The 26,218-nt window shown below is 31.5% G+C and overlaps 1 protein-coding gene across 10 annotated transcripts in view; it reads left to right on the plus strand.

The window, feature by feature from the left end:
- Tab2 (TAK1-associated binding protein 2) overlaps positions 1 to 26,218 on the plus strand; it is a 94,055-nt gene that overhangs the window by 59,935 nt on the left and 7,902 nt on the right. For all 10 annotated transcript variants that reach the window (XR_013079719.1, XR_013079723.1, XR_013079720.1 and 7 more), the window contains 2 exons: positions 16,654 to 17,040; positions 21,079 to 21,288. Coding sequence is in view for 2 of the 10 variants with exons in the window: in XM_076765704.1 (XP_076621819.1) it covers positions 16,654 to 17,040; positions 21,079 to 21,288 (597 nt within the window). In the remaining 8 variants the exon portion in view is untranslated. The remainder of the gene's footprint in view (positions 1 to 16,653; positions 17,041 to 21,078; positions 21,289 to 26,218) is intronic.

Consider the following 26,218-nt stretch of genomic DNA (forward strand, 5'->3'; position numbering starts at 1 on the left):
GGAGGTAGCTCTATTCATCAAAAATGATTGTAATTGACCCCCGAAACCGAAAATAATTTTTCCAGGATGATTTGAAATTTTTTAATTTTATCGAAAAATTTCACAGATTCTTGAATTTTTGTCTCCAAAATGGGTAGGAATTTGAGGGTATGTCTATTCACCAAAAATGATTATAATTGACCCCCACAACCGAAAATAATTTTTCCAGAACGATTTGAAATTTTCTTTTTTCGCCGGAAAATTTAGGCACCTACCTACCCCTGTCGATTTTTCTTAGAAATTTGTTTTTCATTTTTAATAAATTTGTTTGACGCTCTACAGAAAAATTGTCTAGAACTTTTTTGTAGGTACCTATAGGTTCTGCTTCAGAAAAAAATTTCCTTTAAATATATTCGCTATTGTGGAAGTTATAGCTGTTTGAAAATTGGACCAATTTTAAGGAGGTTTTCTCACTTTACGGTGTCAAGGACCAACTTTTTCAATATTGTTAGAATTTCTACACATTCTCCACTAAAATATGCGTTATTTGTATTTTGAAAATTTTAAAGATTCGCATGAAATTTTAAGGAAGCATTTCTGGCCTCACATTAGATTTTCGGTAAAGAATTTTTTTCTTGAAAATGCGTAGGATTTCGAGGGTATGTGTAATGACCAAAAATGATTGTAATTGACCTCCGCAACCGAAAATCATTTTTTTAGAATGATTTGAAAAATTTTCTTTTCGCCGAAAAATTTTAGCACCTATCCGATTTTTTTTCTCAAAAATGGATAGGATTTCGGAGGTATGTGTATTCACCAAAAATGATTGTAATTGACCCCCACAACCAAAAATAATTTTTCCAGAACGATTTGAAATTTTTGAATTTAATTGTTAATAACTTTTTAACGAAACCTCCTTCAACAAATTTTTATTCTTGATTTTCGTCTTTGGCTTCTAGCATCCCCCATTAAAATTTTTCTCAGGGGTAGCCGAACACCCTGTATATTATAAGAAAATTATTCCTTTGCACGAAGAGAAAAAACGAAATTATTTTCCGAACAACCTAATATTTAAAAAACTGAAGGTCACTGTCGTTTATCGAAAAATATTATAAGAATAAAAAATCAATGTAGACTATCGTGTTGGTCATAGAAAACTGTAAATCTATGTCCCCTTTCATTTTTCTCTAATAATTACTATTAATGAAAAAAATGTTAGCTAGTCATAGCGTGAACACATGTAGTACAAGTGAAAAGAGAGTAAATCCACATAAAAAAATAAACCGAAAATGTAGTGACATTTTTCCATACAGAGCTTCATTTTTTGTTAATTTTATTTATTTTATTTTATTAATTCGCATAGCTCGTCAGCATCATAGTAAATATTCAGAGAGTATCTTTATGTTGTTTCATCCTCAGGAACTTTCATTAAAAACTATTTCTGAATTATGAATTCATGGGAATTGAGATTGCCGATTAACTTGTTTGAATTCAACTCATACTATTATTATTATTATGACCAGGTATGTTTATTAGTTTAGAATATTTACATTTCAGATAATATGGTATTAGATATCAATATCAAAAAATAAGTATAGTAATTTTAAATACTGCGTTTATAATAATATGTGATGTTATTACGAATAAGTTTTTGAAGCTAGTTATTAAAGATTGTTGTCGCATAAATTATTAGCTATAATGCATATTCGTGTTATAAGATCAACCTTTAAAAGATTAATTTTAAAATAATGAATTCTAAACAAAGACAAACTGCGAAAAGATTTGCAGTAAGCATTAAAATTGATCAGTCTTAAGATAGAAAAATCACAAATTTGATCGTTAAATAAGTCTAAAAAGATTTATATCCATGATTTAGTATGGATGAATAGTATTGTAATTTCTGTATTGAAATCTTTCATGGAACGGTGAAAATATCTCTTTAATGGGGTTTAATAGACATTTTTAATCAAAATTTGACAGTTTTTTAATTTTAATACAAAAAATATTACGTTCCATTTATGAAAATGTTTAATTTCATATTTCGAAACGTGCTCACCTATGAAAAAAGAGTGTTCGCTATATGTACCAGTAATTAATGAACGTAGTCTAAGTCAGAAATTTGAAAAAATTGAATTCATCATTTCTTCTCCGTTACATTGATTTATGTGGTTTGATAATAATATAGAATGTGATTTATTCAGGTTTAATAAATCATACAGCGACATTGATAAAACTGTTTCGATATTAATACACAAGCACAGGAATTCCCTACTATCGACTGGCGAGCTCTACTTGGGGGTTCCCCTACGGTCGTCCAGTACTCAAACATAAAGCGCCATCATGCGGCCATAAGCGTGCCACAATTTACATTATACTAATATGGAATAAAACAAATGTTAGAAACTTTGATTTAAACCACTTTCGTAATCACCGATACATATAATGCCCTCTTGGATGCCATGCAACTTTTGTATGCAATAATTTTTCATAAACGCATCATTATAAGTAATTCGAGATGTGCATGTCAGATGTCTAACTGTGTATGGCAGTTTACCAATAAATGAGTCACGAAATATTCTATCTCTGCACTTCATCATAAGATCTTTCTGATTAAAATGAGACCAAACGCGACGTAATTTGAATCATATATAATTATAATTATTTAGCAGATAATAATAACTCATTAAATAAGTGAATACGATCTAAATTATGTTGTGTTTATTCGCATTTTAATCACAAAAATCCCACAACTATGATATTAACATTTTCATTGACAAATAACCTAAAATAAAAATATTTCATTGTTGCATTAATAAAAGGGGTTTGCTCGTTCCACCACAGCGCCATCTCAGTGGTGGTCGCATGGTTTTTCCGGCGCTATGTAGTCATGCTTAGCCGCATACTTATTTGATTTTGTATTTTTATGCTTATACATAATATATCTGTATTATGTGTGATAACCAAATATATATTGAGTTATGTGTGCAAGTGGAATTATTCAACACCCCAACAAAGGGTTATGGGCCCAGGCAACGTGACTAACCTAACCTATAATTTGCCACGTGCGTAGAAGTACCACGTATCCAATTTATTAAGATAGTTAAAAGAAATAAGATAAGAATGGCTGATAACACGGAGTATGGAAAACGGAAACGAAGTGGTATTTACGAGGAAAAGGTTTGTTAAACCACGTGCTGGGTAATATCGTATTAGATGATACAGCTACGGCAGAACAGAAAATACTGCATAAAGCAAGCAACGATAGGGCCATTGCGTTAATAGAGCTAAATATTGAGCCGAATCAACAAGTGCATATAAAGGATTGTGCTACTTCTCACGAAACATGGCTGGCATTGGAACAGGTTTACCAAGAGTGAGGATAATGCAGCTTAAAAAACAACTTCATCAATCAAAAATGAGAGAAGATGAAACCATGTCAGCATATATATCTAGAATAAAAGTATTGGCTAATAATCTAAGGGAAGCTGGTTATATTGGCAGGACTTCCAGATTCATACGAGAATCTGATCATGTCACTAGCAGGGTTACCAGATGATAAATTTACATCTGCTGAAATAAGCAAAGTGCTGCTGATTGAGTTTGACAGATGTAAAACCAGGAACACAGGAGAGAATGTGGATTGCAAAGAGTCATTGCATTCAAGAGGAGTCAAACAAATACCATACAGAAACACAACAGTGTTCAATAGACCAAAGACTACATTCTGTTCACATTGCAAGAAACAAGGTCATGATGTAAAGAATTGCTAGCTGAAAAATAAGGTTAGGAACCACAGTTATCAACTTAACCCACATTATAAAACAAGATGTAACAATAATGAAGGATTCTTAGTCTTGCTAAACAATATTGACATGGAAGACACTTGGTCATTAGACAGTGGGTGTACCCGCCATGTTTGCAAACATAGAAATTGATGACATTCAAAGAGATTCAATCTGAACCAATCAACACCACTGCAGAAACTGGTGAAGAACGAGCTGCACTAAAAGCCAAAGGGATTGGAAATATAGTAGTCAAAACCTGTGTTGGCAGTCAAACGCAATTCATAACATTGCATAACGTTTATTTTGTCCCACACGTTAGGAAGAACTTAATGTCTGTTTCACAGATAGAGAGAAGAGTCAAAGAAGTAATAATCAGAAATGGCAGAACTGAAATTCAGGACATAGAAAATAGACAGATCATGTGCTTAGCAGACAGGAAAAATGCTTTATATAATTGTTCGAGTCAGAACAGTTGTAAGTACACATGAACAACAAGAATCAAACAACGTATCTGTGAAGGACAATGCTCTGTGGTATAGCAGATTTTGTCACATTAACAGCAAGAAAATTCAGAAAACAGCTGAGTCAAACCAGGTCCATGGATTTGAAAACATAAAAATAGATGAGAATATATGTGAAGACTGCTGCATCGGTAAATCCACAATTAGTTTGTATTGTTTTATTGATGAGGAGGCTTACCTCATTAACTGATGTCATATCTCAATCAAATCTCGAGTATCGTGATGTGTCACATTAGTCGTTTAACTGGTTTAAAGGAAAATTCCCATTGTAGTGGAAATAAAATTTTCATCTTTATCTCGAAAATACTGTATCTGCAAGCCATGTATTGTGCAATATTCATATCTTACATTTAATTTTAACAAAATTTAATTAAATCGTATGTTCATATGGTAAATACTTTCCAACCTCAGGTATTAAGTACAACAATATTAATTCAGTTAAATGCTGACAAAAGAATTAATTTTATAACATAAATTTCAGAAATAGAATACCATGTATTTAAAAATCTATTAATCGTATGCATTCAAACCAATATATCATTAACTTCAAGTAATATCATTTTACAGTAGCCCATTAATAAGTAAGTTCTTTTTCTAAGAAATTCCCGTCATTTACTGTATGTTGTCCCAACATTTATAATTCCTCAGAATAGTATTCATAGCATCTTCTTATGTCTCAGTTTGGTCTACAATATCGATATAGAAAGTAGTTTCAAACTGTTCGTATGAAATCTGTTGATGAATCCCCCTTAAAGCCAGTTAATAGTTCATGGAATTAAATTCAAATAAATTAATCAGAAACTTCAATTCTCATGAATTCAGAAATAGTTTCTAAAGATAAAGAAATTGTTAAGATTCGTGGATAATTAAGTCTCTGTTGTTTATTATTACATTTAATTATATTGATATACATCAACGCTTTTTTATTTTACAACTCCCCGACGTAACTCTTTAAACCACGTTTTCTCCTTCTACGTCTTTTTGCGAATGCGCGCTTCGCTCGGCGGACCTCTCGGTCTCCCACTCCAACCATAGTCCTGAGCAGCATGCGCACTCGTCTCCCGCGCATACTACTTTACATTGTACTTTCCAATTTACAGAACACGACCTCCTGAACAGAAATATTTGATATTTGCGACTATATCGACGAGCTATGTGATTTATTAGCTGATATTTGTGTTTGCTTAACGATACAACTATGTAAAGCTAATATTCCAATATGCATAAAATGTTCAATTTTAAAATATCGGGTGAAAAACAGTTGAGGAACTTTCATCAGATTGAAACTCGTGAAAGTTGTTGACGACAGATAACAGTAGGGTGAATCTTACTTACGATTGGTAAAACATTTTTCGGGTCGGGGCCTGTTAGAATTATGCTGTTAGATGAAAAAATAACGTATGCAAAATCTGAAATTGATCGAAGAACGGGAACATGTGCTGCCATCGAATTTAAAAATTTCTTAATTTTTGTAATTCATTTTTCATCATTATAGACTATCGCTATGATACATTTCTATACTACTTTGAAAATTCAAAAATTCAGTTTCAGCATCTTTTACGTTCTATGAGAATGTATACATATAAAAAAAGAAAAATGATTTTAAAATTTCACAAAAATTGATTTTGCAAAAAAGATTTTTTTTGGCGTTACATTTGTTTCCTCAAACAGTACTTTTATCCAGAAAATTATTTCATATCTTCACAAATAACGATAATATTGAGATACGTTTTATTTATAAACTTTTTATTTTTTATTTATTTTTTATAGTTTTGTTTATAAACTATCATTCTACCTTTTAACAAAAAAAAAACAAATTTTAATATTGTAATGAAGTAGACTTTTCTTTAAAACTACAGTCTCTTAATTACTTAATACTATGATTAATACGCGTAGAATATTATCTGTGAAGAGTCTTGGAAATCTGTGTTAAAAATGTAATTATATTTGCAATAAGTAGACATTTCCATCCCTTAGAAATTGTTAGAAAAATTGACTCAGAATTAGGGGAGATAGACCTCTTGAATAAGAACTTTGTGTTTATAGTGTTTATTCACAGGACAATTTCGCTTAAGCAATGCACAAGAAATTGAAATTAATTCACTAATGTTTATCTGAAAATGTGGATTCTAAGTCTAGTAGTGACGAAAGTTCCATACCAAGATTTAGAATTTATGCAGAAACTTTATGCATATAATGAAATTGAAGAAAAAATAAGCTATTTCGTGATAAAAAAATTTGCAACTATTTATGATATTTAACACCAGAATCATTAACATTAGCCTTTTTTGATAGTAAAGTTGGAGAGGATGTTATATTGTGAATGGTGAAGGCAATGAACAATGAAGCCATAGATAATTCTTTCAAAAGGCTAAAACATACCCCTTAAGATATAAAAAATTATATTAACAAAGATCTAGATTATTTCCTTTCCAAAAAAACATAAAGATATGATATGTACATATTTACTATACCAACCAGACTTCTAAGAAAAGGTCCTGACGTGGAAAGATGTTGAAAAATATAAATGTGGGTTAAACATCGTTTAACAATTACAAATTATCAATGATACTGCTGAACGTTGAGCTGATGGAAGAATATAAAAATATGATCAAAAAATAAAGAGGAAAAATAGTATATATTACAAATTATATCAGAATATAAAAAACAATTTGCAATGTAATAAAAGATAGTTTAATGAATGATATGTAACTCCCATTCAATAGAATTTATTAAAAGCGTATTTTAATATAATAAAAATATTTTCATTTTTCACTCCTCTAGATTCCTTATTCCTATTCCTATTCCTTACTTATTTTGAAAATACATTTTTCTATGATATTATGTATTCTAATATATAAAAGTAACATTCTTTAAATAGAAGTACGCATCTAAAAAATTTCTTTAATAAAAGTTGTACTAATTATCGCGACAAATGTAAGGCCAAACAAAATTTTGTTCTTAAAATCATGATCTTTGTAACACAATTGTAGCTTTTTTGTATACATTCTTATGGAACATGAAAAGATGAACTAAAAATGGTAGAGAAATGTATTATAGTGATAGATTAATGACGAAAAACGAATTGCAAAAATTGTCATATTCAATGCAGCATATACTCCCGTTGCTCGATCAATTTCAAATTCCGCATAGTTATTTTTTTATCCAATGACACAGTTGTGGGAAGCATTCCAAAAAAAAATTGACTGATGGTTGAAAAATGAGGTTCACCCTAGTCTTAAAATATTAATAAGAAAGTCCTGTATTCGAGTCACCAATTATAAGTGTTTCAGTGTTTTTTAATAATTTTATTTCTTTTTCAAATTACTCTTTCACCTTTACACTACAACATTAATATTTTTATTTATAAGATTTTGTTGTAAATAGAAACAAAATTAATACTGAAACATAATATTATCTATATGATATTATACCTTATATTATTAATATAATCGTGTTGTTATTTGCAACAATTATTAAAAATTAAAGATTTGTGAAATAATTAAATGTAAATACTGTTAGTGTGAATATTATACGGTTTCTCAGTTTCTATAATTTATAGTGTTGAAAAAAAAAAATAAAAAAGTGAGAAACAAAAAAAGATCCAAACATGAATGATGTTAGTGCATTATTCAAAACAGCTATGGGAAACAAGATAAGTTTCTTAAGTATTGTAGAAAACTTCGAAATTTTATACAGAATGTCCCGCAACAAATGATATGGCTAACAAGGACGTAATTCTGCGTTTAAAAATAAATCGCCATTTAAAAAAAAATTGATATATCACTTGTTCGGGGAATGCGCGTTAAATGCGCTGGCGATGAACTAACCAAATATATATTAATAATCACTATACGAGTATATTTTTTATATACAGATTAGAATATTTTCACATTTCTAAATATTAAAAAACATATTTTATATTTTCCAAAATGTTCTACGATCCCAAAGAATTTTAACATGAAACTTACGTGAGGGGTCGTAACTTATAGTTCAAGAAACTTGGTTTTATACAGGGTGTTCGGCCACCATGGGAAAACTTTTAATGGGAGATTCTAGAGGCCAAAATAAGACGGAAAACCAAGAATACTAATTTGTTGATGGAGGCTTTGTTAAAAAGTTATTAACGTTTAAAGTTCCGCCCGTACAGAATTTTTTTTTCAAAAATGCATAGAATTTCGGTGGTATGTGTAATAACTAAAAATGATTGTAATAGGACCCTGCAACCGAAAATAATTTTTCTAGAACAATTTGAAATTTTGATTATCGTCAAAAAATTTAGGCATTCATTACCCCCTGTCGATTTTTCTTAAAAATTCGTTTTTCATTTTTCGTAATTTTGTTTGACGTCTTATAGAAAAGTTGTCGAATACTTTTTTGTAAGTACTCATGAGCTCTACTGCAGAAAAAAATTTCAATGAGATACTTTTACTATTGTAAGAGTTATGACCGTTTGAAAAGTGGACCAGTTTTAGGGGGTTTTTCTCACTTTACGGTGTCAAGGAACAACTTTTTCAATATTGTTAGAATTTTTACATATTCTCCACTAAAATACGTGTTGTTTGCACTTTAAAAAATTAAAATCCTCCAATCCGTTCAGGAGTTATAACATTTTAATTTTGAGGAAAGCATTTCTGGCCTTACATTAGATTTTTGATAAAGAATTTTTTTCTCGAAAATGCATAGGATTTCGGGGTATCTCTATTCACCAAAAATGCTTGTAATTGCCCCCTGTAACTTAATATAATTTTTTTAGCATGATTTGAAATTTTTTAATTTCGTCTAAAAAGGATATAGCCGAATAAGGGGGTCAAATGTGCCCTTGAACCAAATTTGACATACGATAGATCCATCGATAGAGCATCAGAAAAAAACATTCTGTGCCAAATTTCAACCCTCTATCTTGTTCGGAAGGGTGGTTATAGAGAAAATTCGGATTAGCAAATTTGTGCCTATTCCTCCTATTTAATCGAGTACGAAAATTATGAAAAAAATCTGGTACAGTATGGTGATTGAGATACGTGTTTGAGAATTTTTTCCGATTTTTCGATTCAAAATCCTAGGCGTGAAAAATTAAAAACGCAGAAAAATACCGATTTCGTATGGAAGCTTTCGAGAAACTAGATTTATATAATTGCTGTAAATGCATATTGTCATTGATTATGTCCCTGAATTTTTTCAGATTTTTCTCGAAGGCCCACTCAAACTGGTGTTTGGGAAAAAACCGATAACCTTGAAGCCCATTGCTTCAAGGAAGAGCCCGTTGCTCTTTTTAGTTACGCAAGAATATTTCTAAATTTGTGGAGAGTCGACTCAAGGTTGTAAGGCTCGATCAAACGAATCTAATTCCAAATTTTAATGTTACCCTTAACCTAAGTTTGGCTTCCCCTACCAAGGTGACGAAAACGCGTAGCGTTAACTGGTGGGAGGATTGGTCAAGCCAATCCTCAAAGTCGTTACCTTGACAAGGCGTTTCTTACCTTTTGCAACATTCCCACCCACCCTGCTGTCTAGTGTCCATGTACACCATGCAAGTGTGAGTGAGAACGTTGCCCCTTTTTAAATAAACAATCCTTGGGAAAAGCCAAGACCCCCAGACCCCGGTGCTCTGCAGCTGTGCACTACCGCGGGTTTACGATACGTCAATCGCTATTAAGGCAAGGAAGAGCTCCAAGGATTTCAAGTCCCGTGTGGAGTTTGGAGGTTCCTTAATGACCGTATCCTAATTTGTCAAGTAAAAATATCTCGAAGTTCTAATCCTCAAAAATAGCGAAGAAGTCACGCCCGTATCATAAACCCCGTGATGTTAAGGTTCCTTTAGATTCCATAACACTTGATTTTCATCTTATTTTGGCCTCTAGAATCTCCCATTAAAATTTTTCCCAGAGGTTTCCGTACACCCTGTATAATGAAAAATTTTTATGAAAATAGCTAGACAAATGGAGCTAATCTTCTAATGTTTTTTTTTTGTATTCTTTATTGTCTGTAATTTGAACTTTGTCCTGTTCACGGCGACTTCTTTCAGTCTTCGTTAACACGTTCACTGCGGTTTTTCGTGGATTTTCACATTTCTGTGTACGGTATAGGCACAATAATAGTAATTGAAAAACGGTAGAAAAATTACAAGGTGAAAATTCAATGATTTTGTTCGTATGGTACAAAATACGGTATATGGTATACAGGGTGTTCGGCCACCCCTGGGAAAAATTTTAATGGGGGATTCTAGAGGCCAAAATAAGACGAAAATTAAGAATACCAATTTGTTGATGGAGGCTTCGTTAAAAAGTTATTAACAATGAAATTAAAAAATTTAACATCGTTCTGGAAAAATCATATTCGGTTGTGGGGGTCAATTAAAATCATTTTTGATGAATACACATATCCCCGAAATCCTACCCACCTTTGAGAAAAAAATTCGGATAGGTGGTGAAATTTCTTGGCGAAAAAAAAAATTGTTCAAATAGTTCTAAAAAAATTATTTCCGATTGCAGGGACCAATTATAATCATTTTTGGTCAATAGACATACATTCGAAATCCTAACAATTTTCGAGAAAAAAATTCCTTACCAAAAATATAATTTCAGGCCAAAAATGTTTCCCGTAAATGTCATGCGAATCTTTAAAACACCATAACTTCTGAACGGATTGGACGATTTTAATGTTCAAAAAGCCAAACGCCGCGTATTTTAGCGTAGAATATGTAGCAATTATAAAAATATTCGAAAGGTTGTTCCTTGGCCCCGTAATGTTAAAAAAACCCCATAAAAATGGTCGAATTTTCAAACAGCCATAACTCCTATAATAGTGAATATATTTCAATGAAACTTTTTTCTGAAGTAGAGTCCATAGGTAACTACAAAAAAGTATTAAACAACTTTTCCGTAGGACGACAAACGAAATTATTAAAAATCAAAAACGAATTTTTAAGAAAAATGGACAAGGGGTAGGTAAATTTTTCGGCGAAATTGAAAAGTTTCAAATCGTTCTGGAAAAATTATTTTCGGTTGCGGGGGTCAATTACAATCATTTTTGGTGAATAGACATATCCTCGAAATCCTACCCCGTTCCGACAAAAAAATTCAATAAGTGGACAAATTTTTCGACGAAATTAAAAAATTTCAAGTCGTTCAAAAGAAAGTATTTTTGATTGCAGGGGCCAATTATAATCATTTTTGGTCAATAGACATACATTCGAAATCCTAACAATTTTCGAGAAAAAAATTCCTTACCGAAAACATAATTTCAGGCCAAAAATGCTTCCTGTAAATTTCATGTGAATCTTTAAAACACCATAACTTCTGAACGAATTGGACGATTTTAATGTTCAAAAAGCCAAACGCCGCGTATTTTAGTGTAGAATATGTAGCAAATATAAAAATATTCGAAAGGTTATTCCTTGGCCCCGTAATGTTAGAAAAGCCCCATAAAAATGGTCCAATTTTCAAAGAACCATAACTCCTATAATAGTGAATATATTTCAATGAAACTTTTTTCTGAAGTAGAGCCCATAGGTACCATAAAGTATAAAACAACTTTTCTGTAGGACGTCAAACGAAATTATTAAAAATCAAAAACGAATTTTTAAGAAAAATCGACAAGGGGGTAGGTGCCTAAATTTTTCGGCGAAATTGAAAAGTTTCAAATCGTTCTGAAAAAATTATTGTTAGTTGTAGGTATCAATTACAATAATTTTTGGTAATTAGACGTACCCCTGAATTCCTACGCATTTTGGAGAAAAAAATTCAGTATTGGCGGAACTTTAAACGTTAATAACTTCTTAACGAAGCCACCATCGACAAATTGGTATTCTTGATTTTCGTCTTATTTTGGCCTCTAGAATCTCACATTAAAATTTTCCCCAAGGGTAGCCGAGCACCCTGTATACACTGGCATGCAAAAGTTGTCGAGCAATTATTTTTCTACTAATTCTTTTTGAAAAGTGCCTTCCAAAAAGAAAAGAAAATTTTGTGCCTGAAATAAATTTAAAATTCTACACAAAAAATATTACGTCATCCCATAAATTCGCATTGTATTTTGTACTAAAAATTTAAATTTTCTTTTTACAACTTCTATTCATTTTTTCGTTGTTATAATTTTCTTCAATGTGTCAATAAAATATTGATTAATATTAAGTTTTAGGACGTTAATATTTTCAAATTTTTTAAGTACTAAAAATTTATGTAATGCACTAAATGATAATCGGATGGAGAATAAGATAAATATAACAAAATTTTTCGAACAAATTCACATAATAGATTTTTAATATTTCTCGCCACATGTGGCCTACTCTTTGTTACGATGAAAAATCACTTTGTTTATGTTCACTAATTCTGGATGCTTTACACCTATTTATCCTAGTAATTTTTTCAATTGATCACAGAATAGTTTTATTACTTCCTAGTAAATTAAAAGAAGAACTTTACGAAGATGTAAACTTAACTTGGAACATTATTATCGTGATTCTTCTTTCACAGTCTAACAACATTGTGGTCCGATAGTAATATAAAATGTAAGTTATTCAGGTCTAATAAACCATACAGCGAAATTACAAAGGTAGCGAAGAAGAGATGTTTTATAAAACTGTTTCCATAGTAATACACAAGCATGGGAATTCCCTGCTACCGACTGGTGAGCTCTACTTGGGGGTTCCCCTACGGTCGACCAGTACTCCAACGTAAAGCACCATCGTGCGACCATAAGCGTGCCACAAACATTTTCACTAAAGATTGTCATATCAAATTTTCTATCCTCAGTTACTAGATGCTTTAGGAAAGGTTTTTTTTTTTTATAGTGTTCGGGCAAAGAAATGTATGCTGTCATGCAATTGTCAAGATGAATCAATTTTTACTCGTATTCTGTCTATATTATTAGTCGATTCATAGATTTTTTATATTATTGGTGTTGAGTTGAAAATTCGAACTCTGAGAAAGTGGTTTCTCTATATCGTGTCTAACGAGAGAAGACAGCAAACGAATAATCATGTCATTATTCATCGACTGTTAATATTGACGTTCGATTCGTTTCATCAGACGTTGGTCGGAAGTGACTTGGTTCCACCTATAGTGGTACCAAACGCGAATCTAGCTAATAAAAAATCCTACTCTTTTGGAGATTGTTATAAAGGGGAGATTTCTCTCTTCAAATACATGATAGTTTCAAAAGAATTTTTTAAACTTTTTATGGTCATTTAAATTATATCTCATTTTTAAAAGACTGTCATTTTTCCACATACTTATTATTGTATAAGATTTTTTAAGAAAGTTGAATTTAGGGGGGGGGCGTGAAAATAAAGAGTTGACCCTTTAAAACGATCGCAAAAGATTGTTGTACGACCTTTGTTTAATACTTTAATATTTACGTCACTATTAGTAATTATTTTATATTTTAAAGATAGATATATTTTAATCAAATAAAGATAAACTTTTAATTTTACAATGTATTATATTACTTTACATATCATATATTATATTTGATAGGATATTTGTTTTATTCAAGAACTGAACTGTAACTGAGAATCAGCTGATGTGCTCATTTTTTATTATGTATTTATCATTCGATGATAGTGGAATATATAAAATTTCGAACATCCGTTGAACCCATAAATTTCGTTTTTTTCTGCGAAGATACAAATTTTTTCTTCTCGTTAGTTTGACAATGAGAAGAACAAATGGCACGAATTTATCAGATGACCTAATATTTCTACATACAGGGTGAGTCCCCTAACATTTGCACTTGAAATATCTTTGTTTTTAAAGATACGTCAAATGTCTTGAGGACAAAATTAAATGGTATAATGGACCTCACACGATGCCAACAATATTTTTATTTCTGTCATTTTTTTTAAGAAATCAAGGTCACCTTCATTTTTTTAAATAGAGCATCCTTTTTGAAACACCTACAATGATAGTTCCTTTCATTAGGAATTCAATGACTATACAGGGTGTTCGGCCACCCCTGGGGAAAATTTTAATGGGAGATTCTAGAGGTCAAAATAAAACGAAAATCAGGAATATCAATTTCTTGACTGAGGCTTTGTTAAAAAGTTATTAAAAAATTAAATTAAAAAATTTCAAATCGTTCTGGAAAAATTATTTTTGATTGCGGGGGTCAATTATAATCATTTTTGGTCATTACACATACCTTCGAAATCCTACGCACTTTCGAGAAAAAAATTCCTTGCTGAAAATCTAATTAGGTGCCTAAATTTTTCGACGGAAAAAAAAAAATTTCGAATCGTTTTGAAAAAATTATTTTCGGTTGTGGAGCACAATTACAATCATTTTTGGTAAATACACATACCTCTAAAATCCTAACCATTTTCGAGAAAAAATTTCTTACCGAAAATATAATTTCAGGCCAGACATGTCACTCCAAAATTTCATGAGTATGTTTGAAACATCATAACTCCTGAACGGATTGAAGAATTTTGATGTTTTAAAATGCAAATAACGCGTACTTTAGTGAAGAATATGTAGAAATTCTAACAATATTGAGAAATTTGATCCTTAAAACCGTAAAGTTAGAAAACCCCTATAAAGGTGGTCCAATTTTCAAACGGCCATAACTTCTACCATAGTAAAGGTATCTCATTGAAATTTTTTTCTGAAGCAGAGCCCATGGGTACCCACAAAAAAGTATTAGACAACTTTTCTGTAGAGTGTCAAACACATTTATTAAAAAAGAAAAAGGAATTTTTAAGAAAGATCGATGGGGAGTAGCTGCTGAAATTTTTCGGCGAAAAAAGAAAATTTCAAATCGTTCTGGAAAAAATATTTTTGGCTGCGAGGGTCAATTATAATCATTTTTGGTGAATAGACATACCCCTGAAATCCTACGCAGTTTCGAGAAAAAAATTCATTACCGAAAATATAATCTGAGGCCTGAAATGGCTCCCCGAAATTTCATGCAAGTCTTTAAAACAACATAACTCCTGAACGGATTGGAGGATTTTAATGTTTCGAAAGGCGAACAACTCGTATTTTGGTGTAAAATATGTAGAAGTTCTAATAATATTCGAAAAGTTGTTCCTTAACCCCGCAAAATGAGAAAAACCCCATAAAAATGGTCCAATTTTCAAACATCCTTAACTCCTACAATAGTAAATATATTTCAATGAAACTTTTTTCTGAAGTATTAAAAATGAGAAACGAATTTTGAAGAAAAATCGACACGTGGTAGGTGCTGAAATTTTTCGGCGAAAGAAAAAAGTTTCAAATCGTTCTGAAAAAATTATTTTTGGTTGCGGAGGTCAATTTCAATCATTCTTGATGAATAAACATATCCACAAAATCTTACACACTTTCGAGAAAAAAATTCGTGTAGGTAGACAAATTTTATTAATAATTTTTGACAATAATTTTGTTAATAACTTTGTAACGAAGCCTCAATCAACAAATTGACATTCTTGATTTTCGTCTTATTTTAGCCTCTAGAATCTCTGATTCAAATTTTTGACTGTAATGGGCAGCACTTCGAACACCGCTTGAAATAAAATTTATTTAAAAAATATCTCAGTAATTATTTATTTGAAGTCCCATTTTGTGTGATACTTTTTTATGCAAAATTTGATGATTTATCCGATTTCGAAAAAAAATATTAGACATTCGATTTAAAAAACTGAAGGTGACCCTTATATTTCAATAAAGAAGTAAAGTAATAAAAAACAGATTAGAACACCTAATGCTCCCCTAGATACCATTCAACTTTTGTTTGAAACATTTTTTCGTACAACGAATACCTTACGAGTTATTTGAGGTCGTCATGTTAGGAGACTCACCCTGTATACAACTTTTGTAGTCAAAGTGAAAAACGAAATTGAATTTCGTGCAAGGTGTTGATAGTAAGGGTGAACTTAACAAAGTCATGGTTAGAGAAAAATACATTTTAATAATTTTCCATAAGAACAAACACTTCAAAAATATAAATAGTTACCAATATATAAAAGTAAAATGAGACATAAAAACTTTTTCTCAAGTTCACCTTTATCGAAATGCTTAAAATGCGTTTGTCTCTAATTGTGTTTTTGTTGAGTTCGCTTTTACTACCCTAAACGTCTCATATATTCTCAATGCATATATCTATAAAAAAACTACTGTCAAAATACGTCCTCCTCAAAACCATTTAATTTTTATTAGAAACATTTACATTTAATCGATTCACCTCGTACTCTAATTTTGTCTGATTTAAAATTCATTTTTATATTTACTTTTTCTCAAGCAAAGCTAGAAGAGCAATTGACCAGAAACTTCAGCACGTTGCTATATCTTCCGTAGCGCAGTGAATACGTTAACTCCGCCCTTTACCCTTGCGATAATTCATTAGAAGATTTCATAACGCAATCTTTTTCTGATTTCATCGTAAACCTGCAGACTTTCGAACGGTGCCTACGATTGGCGGTGCCTGTAAACGAAGCGATCTGATCGTCGATCCACGGCCACATTACGCGGAACCATTGTTAAACGTGGAGAACACGGGGCCGCAGATTGATCATACACGAAGCTATACCTCGGTCAGTCTGACGCTGAGGCCGCCATCCTCGGAACCGCAACCTCCGATCGACATCAGATCACAGGGCTCGAGCCTAACCTACTCAAGCTCCTCCCTCGATCCTCGGGGTTTTCAGAGTCGTCTGCAGATCAGCATCGGCGCAGGAGCCGTTGGCAGCGTGGCTGCTGCTAGGATCAGACCGCCCATGGGCCCCAGCAGGCCCAACAGCTTGATACCACCGATTCAAACTGGTCCTCAGAGGCCACCAGGTCCGTATTACTCAGTTTCTATAATATTAACCCATTTGCATCATAATGAAATTGTAGCAGAGGTTATGGAATAAACGACACATATGGATTTTAAGACTCGGTTTTATTTCACTCACGACGTTCTGTACACAGCAGTAGGACGACGTTACTCTCTTGTTAAAACAAACGACGGCGCGCAACGCCTGCCAACGAGTGGGAAAAAAATATTCCTGAAACGCCTGCATGTTTGCCAACATGGAAATTATAACATTTCCAACAGAAATATGAGAAAATGACCTTTATCACCAATTTTTTTATTATTATATTTAAGTACAAAAATGACTAAAAGTAAAAAAACTTCATATTTCAGTATAAATAAATTGCAAATACGGGCTTTACGTCCATATACATGTATATTATTGATAATGGCGGAAATGTTGATTAGTTATTTTGGGCAGTAGGATAGTATTTGAAATGTTGAATGCATAAAGCCACTTCACAATTTTCACACTGATAAATTGTTTCGCTTCTTTTCTTTTGAGCTAAACAAACGACGCAACGTTTTTGAGCTCTTCTTGATGATGTTGATGGTATAACCGTTGGAAAATGATTGGAAAATTGTTGATGGAGTCGGGATACGAAATAATAAACTGTATACGAAATAGTAAACTCAGATACGATAAACGAACAAAATGGAAATTTATGTAAGAGTAAAAATGGCTGCACAGAACTGTTCCGTTTTACATTTGACGATCTAATGCGACGCGCTTAAACATTTATTGCTTCACAGCAGGCGATGACCAGACATCCATCCAGTGCCTGAGAAATAAGTTAGTCCATTTTTCTAACAAAAATGAATATAGTTATCTATATTTCCTAACTAACGTAAACATTCCGTTCATACCAGTGGTACGGTTTAATTATTTTATTGTTTAACCGCACTTAGCTGATAAGATCTCAAAGGTGCCTGATGTTTTAGTCTCCGTTTTATGACAGGCCGCACCAGACTATTTCTTATAATTTTAAATACATGGACCTGTAAGACGAGTAATACTTACCAACAAAATTGTGATAGTGACCAAGAGAGTTGAGCGTATACAGGGTGTTCGGCCACCTCTAGGAAAAATTTTAATGGGCAATTCTGGAGGCCAAAATAAGACGAAAATCAAGAATACTAACTTGTCGATGGAGGCTTCGTTTAAAGTTCCACCCGTACTGATTTTTTTTCTAGAAAGTGGGTAGAATTTCGAGGGTATGGCTATTGACCCAAAATGATTGTAATTGACCTCCGCAACCGAAAATAATTTTTCCCGAACAATTTGATTTTTTTTTTTTTTTTTTTTTTTTTTGCTGAAAAATTTAGACACCTACCCTTGGGTCGATTTTTCTTAAAAATTCGTTTTTCATTTTTCGTAATTTTGTTTGACGTCCTATAGAAAAGTTGTCGAATACTTTTTTGTAAGTACTCATAAGCTCTAGTGCAGAAAAAATTTTCAATGAGATACTTTTACTATTGTAAGAGTTATGGCCGTTTGAAAATTGGACCAGTTTTAGGGGGTTTTTCTCATTTTACGGTGTCAAGGAACAACTTTTTCAATATTGTTAGAATTTCTACGTATTCTCCACTAAAATACGCGTTATTTCTATTTTGAAAAATTAAGATCCTCCAATCCGTTTAGAAGTTATGACATTTTGAAGACACGCATGAAATTTCTGGGTAGCATTTCTGGGTCTCAGATTAGATTTTCGGTAAGAAATTTTTTTCTTGAAAATACGTAGGATTTCGGGGGTATGTGTAATGACCAAAAATGATTGTAGTCGACCCCTGCAACCGAAAATAATTTTTTTAGAACGATGCAAACTATTTTTTAGTTTTCATGATATGTTTTATCCGCTTTGTTTTCGTTTTTTAGAACAGACAGATTTATTTTTTAGTTTATATGAGGTTGTTTCATTTCTTCTCTAACGAACAGTCGTTTAATTTAATGTTTAAGTTTAGGTTTAGGTTTAGGTCTGGGTTATTCCTTTTGGGGATGAAGCTTCCCGCAGAGGGTGAATCTCGCTACGCGTGGAAAGTTAAAAATCCAGTGATACAGAAAACACGTGGGCAAGGGCGGAGCTTCGCTGTATCCCTTTCTAGTATTAACTAATGAAATTAACAATAAAACTTGATTTATATTGGATGAGTTATATGAAGTTTTGAACGCTTAGTATCGTTTTTCTCAAAAACTATTGTCTTTATGACAAAATTCAATAAGACATAAAATGTGCATTTTGATGAGGTCTACAACTCTTATGTGAAGTATTTTTCAAAATTCCCATTATTTACGGAAGTAAATAAAAAAGCTATAATTTTTATGGTTTTTTCATGGTTTCCTCTATGAAAATAAAATTTGCACCAATTTTCACTATCATTCTCGTAATCAGCACGTCAAAATACGTATGAATTCAGAGTATAAAAAAAATCGGAGGTATGTCCTTTTCGGAAGTTTATCCTTAGATTGTTACATTTTAATGACTTCACAGTTAAGTTGTAATAAAAAATTCGCTCGATGACAAACATTATAAATATCTAAAGACTATAGTATATCCGAGTGCGAGTGAATTCAAAATATTATTTTAAACAGGGTTCCATATGTGTAATACGACCCGCAGAGTAATAATAAATATAAAACGGTGTTTTTTCTAGTATTTTCTCTTAGTATTAACACCGTATATTGTTCCAGGAGTTAAATTATACAAGGTGTTCGGCCACCTCTGGGAAAAATTTTAATGGGAGGTTCTGGAGGCAAAAATAAAACGAAAATCAAGAATATCAATTTGTTGATGGAGGCTCCGTTAAAAAGTTATTAATGTTTAAAGTTCTGCCTGTACTGAATTTTTTTCTAAAAAATGCGCAAGATTTCGTGGGTATGTCTATTCACCAAAAATGGTTGTAATTGACCCCCGCAACCGAAAATAATTTTTCCAAAACGATTTGAAATTTTTTTTCCGTCGAGAAATTTCACACCTCGAATTTTTTTCTAGAAAGTGGGTAAGATTTCGGGGATATGTCTATTCACCAAAAATGATTGTAATTGGCCCCCGCAACCGAAAATAATTTTTCCAGAACGATTTGAAATTTTTCAATTTAATTGTTAATAACTTTTTAACGAAGCCTCCATCAACAAATTGGTATTCTTGATTTTCGTCTTATTTTGACGTCTAGAATCTTCCGTTAAAATTTTTCCCAGGGGTGGCCGAACACCCTGTATATGTAGATGAAAAACCAAATGCATTCCAGAATCCTTTTGAGTACTGCTATTCTGTTGAAAATGAACCAAGATGCCATATTGCGGAGACGTGGCAATAATTAAATGCGCATGGTGAAAGAAATCTTTATGTTTCACACATTTTTTCGACGAGTACCACTATTATCGAAATTACATGGAGTAATTGCTATACACACTGTATGTATTTATAATTTATAAATCGCTCCACCTTTGCCACGATGTCATGGTTGGATAATAAAAACAATTAATCTTTTCATTGCTGTTAAGAAACTTGTTACTGTTATTGTTACTTGTTACTGTATAATTTAGTGCAAGCCTACAGTGCTTCATTAAAATCAAAGTTAGAATAGCTACTGCCATGTGGATGTAGGAGGCAATTTTAAAATATTACATACCAATGAATTTGGAATAAAATGCTCGTCATGTTTTGTAATCATGAAAATTTCAATAAAATGAAAAATTAAGTTAATAAATTTTTTTTGTTATAAACAAATTGTATTTTGTTAAATTTTTTAACACCATGTTATTGTACATAAGGAACCATTAACCTCGCCCATTAACAATTTTTTCGTATGTCTTTCCGTTTTTGAGATAGCCGTTTCGAGCCAAAACTTCAAGGGGTGGTTTCACCCCTTAAACTCGAGTTACTACAGCTAAAAAAAAATACGTGTCGATTATTTTTGGCTGCTTTATATGTGTACAAAGTTTCATCAGAATCGAAGCCGGACCGTTCGCAAAGGTTCCTTGTTAGTTCACCGTTGAACTAATCTAAACGTGGGGATTTCAGGGCTTCCAGCAGGACCTCCTAGTCAGTTGCCGAGGCCTACGACGACTATGAGCGCCCCAACCACACCTTCTGTACCAACGACAACGAATATCGTTCCTCCCATCAGCCTTCCAACGACACCGTCAAGACCGACGACCTCGCCGCCCTCTAGTCCCGTTGGTGAACGGATACAGGCCAATTCCGATCAGAATCGATCGCCGTTGAATCAAGGTACTTATATCACCCCCTGCCCCACGCGTCGGCTACCAAAATAACTTTCGGTTGAGCTATTTTTATTATTCGCTATATTCGCCCGATACCGAGTGAGCGGCCGTCTTTGTGTTTTTTCGTAGACTCGTATTGTACAGAGTGTTCATTATAACAGTCGCCATGATTTTTTAAACACTCTCGATGATGTTAACAAAAAAATATTATAAATAGAAAAAGTTGCTTGCAATTGTAAAAACACGAAATACACTAATTCTAACGTTATTAACAACATTCGTCAGTTTAATCGTAAACGTTTTGGTCGTCGTTTTATAGCTCTCCTCAATATGACATTATGCGACTATTATAAACTTAAGAGAACGTTTATTTATAAAAATTGTTCCGGTAGAGTAAGAACTATATATACGTTAGTGTTAGGTAATATTAGTTAAAAATAAAATGTTTATTTGCGACGGAAGGAAGAGACTAATCAAATTTACGATTGCAGAATTGTATTAAATTTGAAAATTGGTTGTAAAATTTGTCATATTATGAAAATACAGTGTAATGTTGTACATATAGTCATCAAATAACGTTCTAAATATGAAATATGCGATAAAATAAACACATTGATATAAAAATACAAGTAAAGTAGAAATGTAGAGTAGTACCTTTGAAAATGAACGTACAAAATTGATGAAATATCATATTAATCAAAGTATATAGCAAGTAATTATTTGAGAAATTGTATAATACCTGAGAAGATGTTATTATCATGTAATTTACGGTCGTTAAGACTTTTTAGATACTTCCGGGAATCTGACAAAAAAATATTATGGACGAAAATTAGTTAATATCTAGTTGTTAACGCAAGACAATATTAAAAATTGTCAAAATACTTTTCCATCAATACAAAATCTTTTTAAATAGCATCATATCGTTTTTTTCAAGTCAATACCGTAGATGATATCGCGATTAATTTACAATATTGAACAATATTGAACTATGTTAATGCTTAATTTAGACGTTAAAAAGGTATTAGGTTACATTTAATGCTAGAATAGTTGAGTGCTATTCTGTAATTATTTTTGTAATTTCGTGCTTCTGAAAAACTCTACTTTTTTTTATTTTTATTGTTGAGGTATACAGTCCTTTCGTATAGCTTGAAATTTTGTATAGGTTCAGTATAGTTTGGTTGAGTATGATTTTTTTTAACAGCTTATTTAAGAAAAACCATTTTATTTGACTTCGTTGAGTTTCTCTTGGTACTACCTATAATTCTACAATTTAATTTTACGTATTAAATGCTGACTAATTTTAATAATTACAATTAAATCTTTAATTACTGATTCTGTGAAAAAATCCTGGTCTTATAATTTTCACGAATATCGATTAAACCCTTGAAAACATCAATTAAAAGAAGTAACTTTTTAATGAATATTAGAAAATTTTATTATTGATGTCAGTTTAAAAAAACGAATATGACCCCGATTTTTTATCAAAGTAAAACTGTGTTTCGTCAATGTTTAATTTTGTATATTGTTACCGACTGAATGCTAAACTAATTTTTATTCATAATACTTTTTTGTTACATTATTGAAAATATCTAAAAAATTACGATAACCGTTATGATAAATACAAATGTTAATTAAGTTGCAGTAATTCCAAACACTTTTAAAAAATGGAAAATAAATCCTTAATTACTAGCATTGTGTAAAAACCGGCGTCATAATTACTATAAATGTGGATTGAAGTAAACAACATATGGAAAGTAACAAATGACCAGTTACAAGAAATGGTTTTTAAATAGCGTCATTTAAAAAGTGAAGTTGACCCTGATTTTTTATCGAAGAAAATGTCTTTTGATGATGTTTAATTTTGCATACTGTTGCTAATTGAATGTTAGATTAACATTTATTTATGATACTTTTTTGCTAAATTATATGAAATGTCTAAAAATCACGGTGACCGTTACAATGAGCACCCTGTATAGGAAACGTACACGTACATTTACCTGTGGACTGACCAGTCAGCCCGTCGCACGTATATAGTACGCCCACGCACGGAACACTGAGAACGATATTTACGCATTCCTGACCCCACGCTCCGTCTATAGATAGCCAGGCTCGCGGTTACTCTACGCGGACCACCTGATCCGCTTTTCCTTCTCACGGACCACGCACAGTAGGGTATTTGCACCTACAAAGTAAAAAAAAAACACCTAATAATAAAAATTCTATATCAATTTTGTACTTTTTTATCTTATACAGGGTGTTTGACCACCCCTGGGAGAAATTTTAATGGGAGATTCCAGAGGTCAAAATAAGACGGAAATCAAAGATATCAATTTCTTGACTGAGGCTTCGTTAAAAAGTAATTAAAAAATTCATTTAAAAATTTTTCAAATCGTTCTAAAAAAATTAGTTTCGGTTGCAAGGAACGATTACATTCATTTTTGGTCATTACACATGCCCCCGAAATTCTACGCATTTTCGAGAAAAAAATTTCTTACCGAAAATCTAATGTGATGCCAGAAATGCTACCATGTGAATCTTTAAAATGTCATAACTGCTGAACGGATTGGAGTATTTTAATGTTTCAAACGGTAAACAACGCGTATTTTAGTGGAGAATAAGTACAAATTCCAAAAATATTCGAAAAATTATTCCTTGACTCCGCAAAATGAGAAAAACCGCATAAAAATGGTCCAATTTTCAAACAGCCATAACTCCTATAATAGTAAATATATTTTAATGAAACTTTTTTCTGAAGTAGAGCTCATGAATACCTACAAAAAAGTGTTAGACAACTTTTCTATAGGGCATCAAACAAAATTACTAGAAATGAAAAACTAATTTTTAAAAAAATCGACAGGGGGTAGGTGCCTAAATTTTTCGACGAAAAAAAAAAATTCAAATCGTTCTGGAAAAATTATATTCGGTTGTGGGGCTCAATTACAATAATTTTTGGTGAATTGACATATCCCCGAATTCCTACCCACTTTCTAGAAAAAAATTCGAGAAGGTGTGAAATTTTTCGACGGAAAAAAAAATTTCAAATCGTTTTGGAAAAATTATTTTCGGTTGCGGAGGTCAATTATAATCATTTTTGGTGAATAGGTATACTCTCGAAATCCTGCGTATTTTCGAGAAAAAAAATTCAGTACGGACGGAACTTTAAACGTTAATAACTTTTTAACGAAGCCTCCATCAACAAATTGATATTCTTGATTTTCATCTTGTTTTTGCCTCTAGAATCTTCCATTAAAATTTTTCCCGGTGATAGCTGAACACCCTGTATACGTACATGATATAAAATTATAAAAAAAATCATTTAAAAAACCTTTTTTAACAAAAAAGAATTAAACAAAATTGAAAACTTACAATATTAATTATAACAATCGAAACAATTATTCCTCATATTCTGCCAATTGAATTTTATCTTCATCTTCCAAAAATTGATTCGGAAGACATAATTTGATCGTTTCTTGTGAAAATAGCTTCTTTTTTTTATTTTTGTTCTCATATTCGTCATTAAAGGATCAGAAGTGAATAATAAAAAATATCATTTAGAAAACTTTTTTTAACAAAAAAGAATTAAACAAAATTGAAAACTTACAATATTAATTATAACAATCGAAACAATTATTCCTCATATTCAGCCAATTGAATTTTATCTTCATCTTCCAAAAATTGCTTCGGAAGACATAATTTGATCGTTTGTTGTAAAAATAGTTTCTTTTTTTTATTTTTGTTCTCATATTCGTCATTAAAGGATCAGAAGTGAATAATAAAAAATATCATTTAGAAAACTTTTTTTAACAAAAAAGAATTAAACAAAATTGAAAACTTACAATATTAATTATAACAATCGAAGGAATTTTTCCTCATATTCTGCCAATTGAATTTCATCTTCATCTTCCGAAAATTGATTCGGAAGACATAATTTGATCGTTTCTTGTAAAAATAGTTTCTTTTTTTTTATTTTTGTTCTCATATTCGTCATTAAAGGATCAGAAGCGATTAGCAATCTATTCAAAATTTAAAAATTACAATAATATTTAATTTTTTTAATTAGCGATAATATAATACATATTACAAGATGTTGAAATACGTATTTATATTTTATTTAACTGTGTTGGAGACAAAATCTTACAAATTTATTTTGAATCTCGGCCGCTTTCTCGCTTAATTGTCCAATTAAGACAATGGCGTTTCGACATTTTTTCTATATCGTTACAGGTTACTTATAAAATAAACTTTACTAAAATATTAGTATATAATCATTTGATGATGTTATTTCTTAACATACGAAAGTACCAATACTTATGTTATATTGTATGTACGTATTTTTAATGGTCTTTTTCCAAAAATAATTGTAAGTAACTTAGGTAAGCTTCAGGAGCTCCCCCCACCCTCTCAATCTTTAACGATACGACTTATAGTTTAGTCTTTCTAAGGTTAAAAGGATTATCTGATCTAGAATATTAAAAAGTCGAATTGTTTTTCCCGTTCTTAAAATGTTAGGCATAGAGAATATGCATTGAAAAATAGATAGTCAAAATTCGTAAAATTGACAAAGCCATAGGTAGACAACGGATATTTATGCAAATGCATATGTTTACAGGGAATAAATAAAGTTATAGATTTTAGACAGAAATTTCTTTCTCCATTAAAAAATTCCAAAAATATAATTTTTTTCTTGCATATATTTTACATATTACATATTTTTGATATATTTTGCATAGAGTTCTACATGGAGAATTAGTATGCATATATATGCATACTATCAGTCAATGACAATGTCATTGAATTATGATACAACTGAAATACAAGGCAATTAAATTGCATAATTAAAATACAATATAATTAAATTAGCACAACTCTGTTTCATTCTAATCAATCAAATAAACTTGATCCTCATTTATTTGTATTCTGCACATCTGTGATTACTT

Source organism: Colletes latitarsis, chromosome 5, assembly GCF_051014445.1.
Source record: "Colletes latitarsis isolate SP2378_abdomen chromosome 5, iyColLati1, whole genome shotgun sequence".
NCBI classification, from domain to species: domain Eukaryota; kingdom Metazoa; phylum Arthropoda; class Insecta; order Hymenoptera; family Colletidae; genus Colletes; species Colletes latitarsis.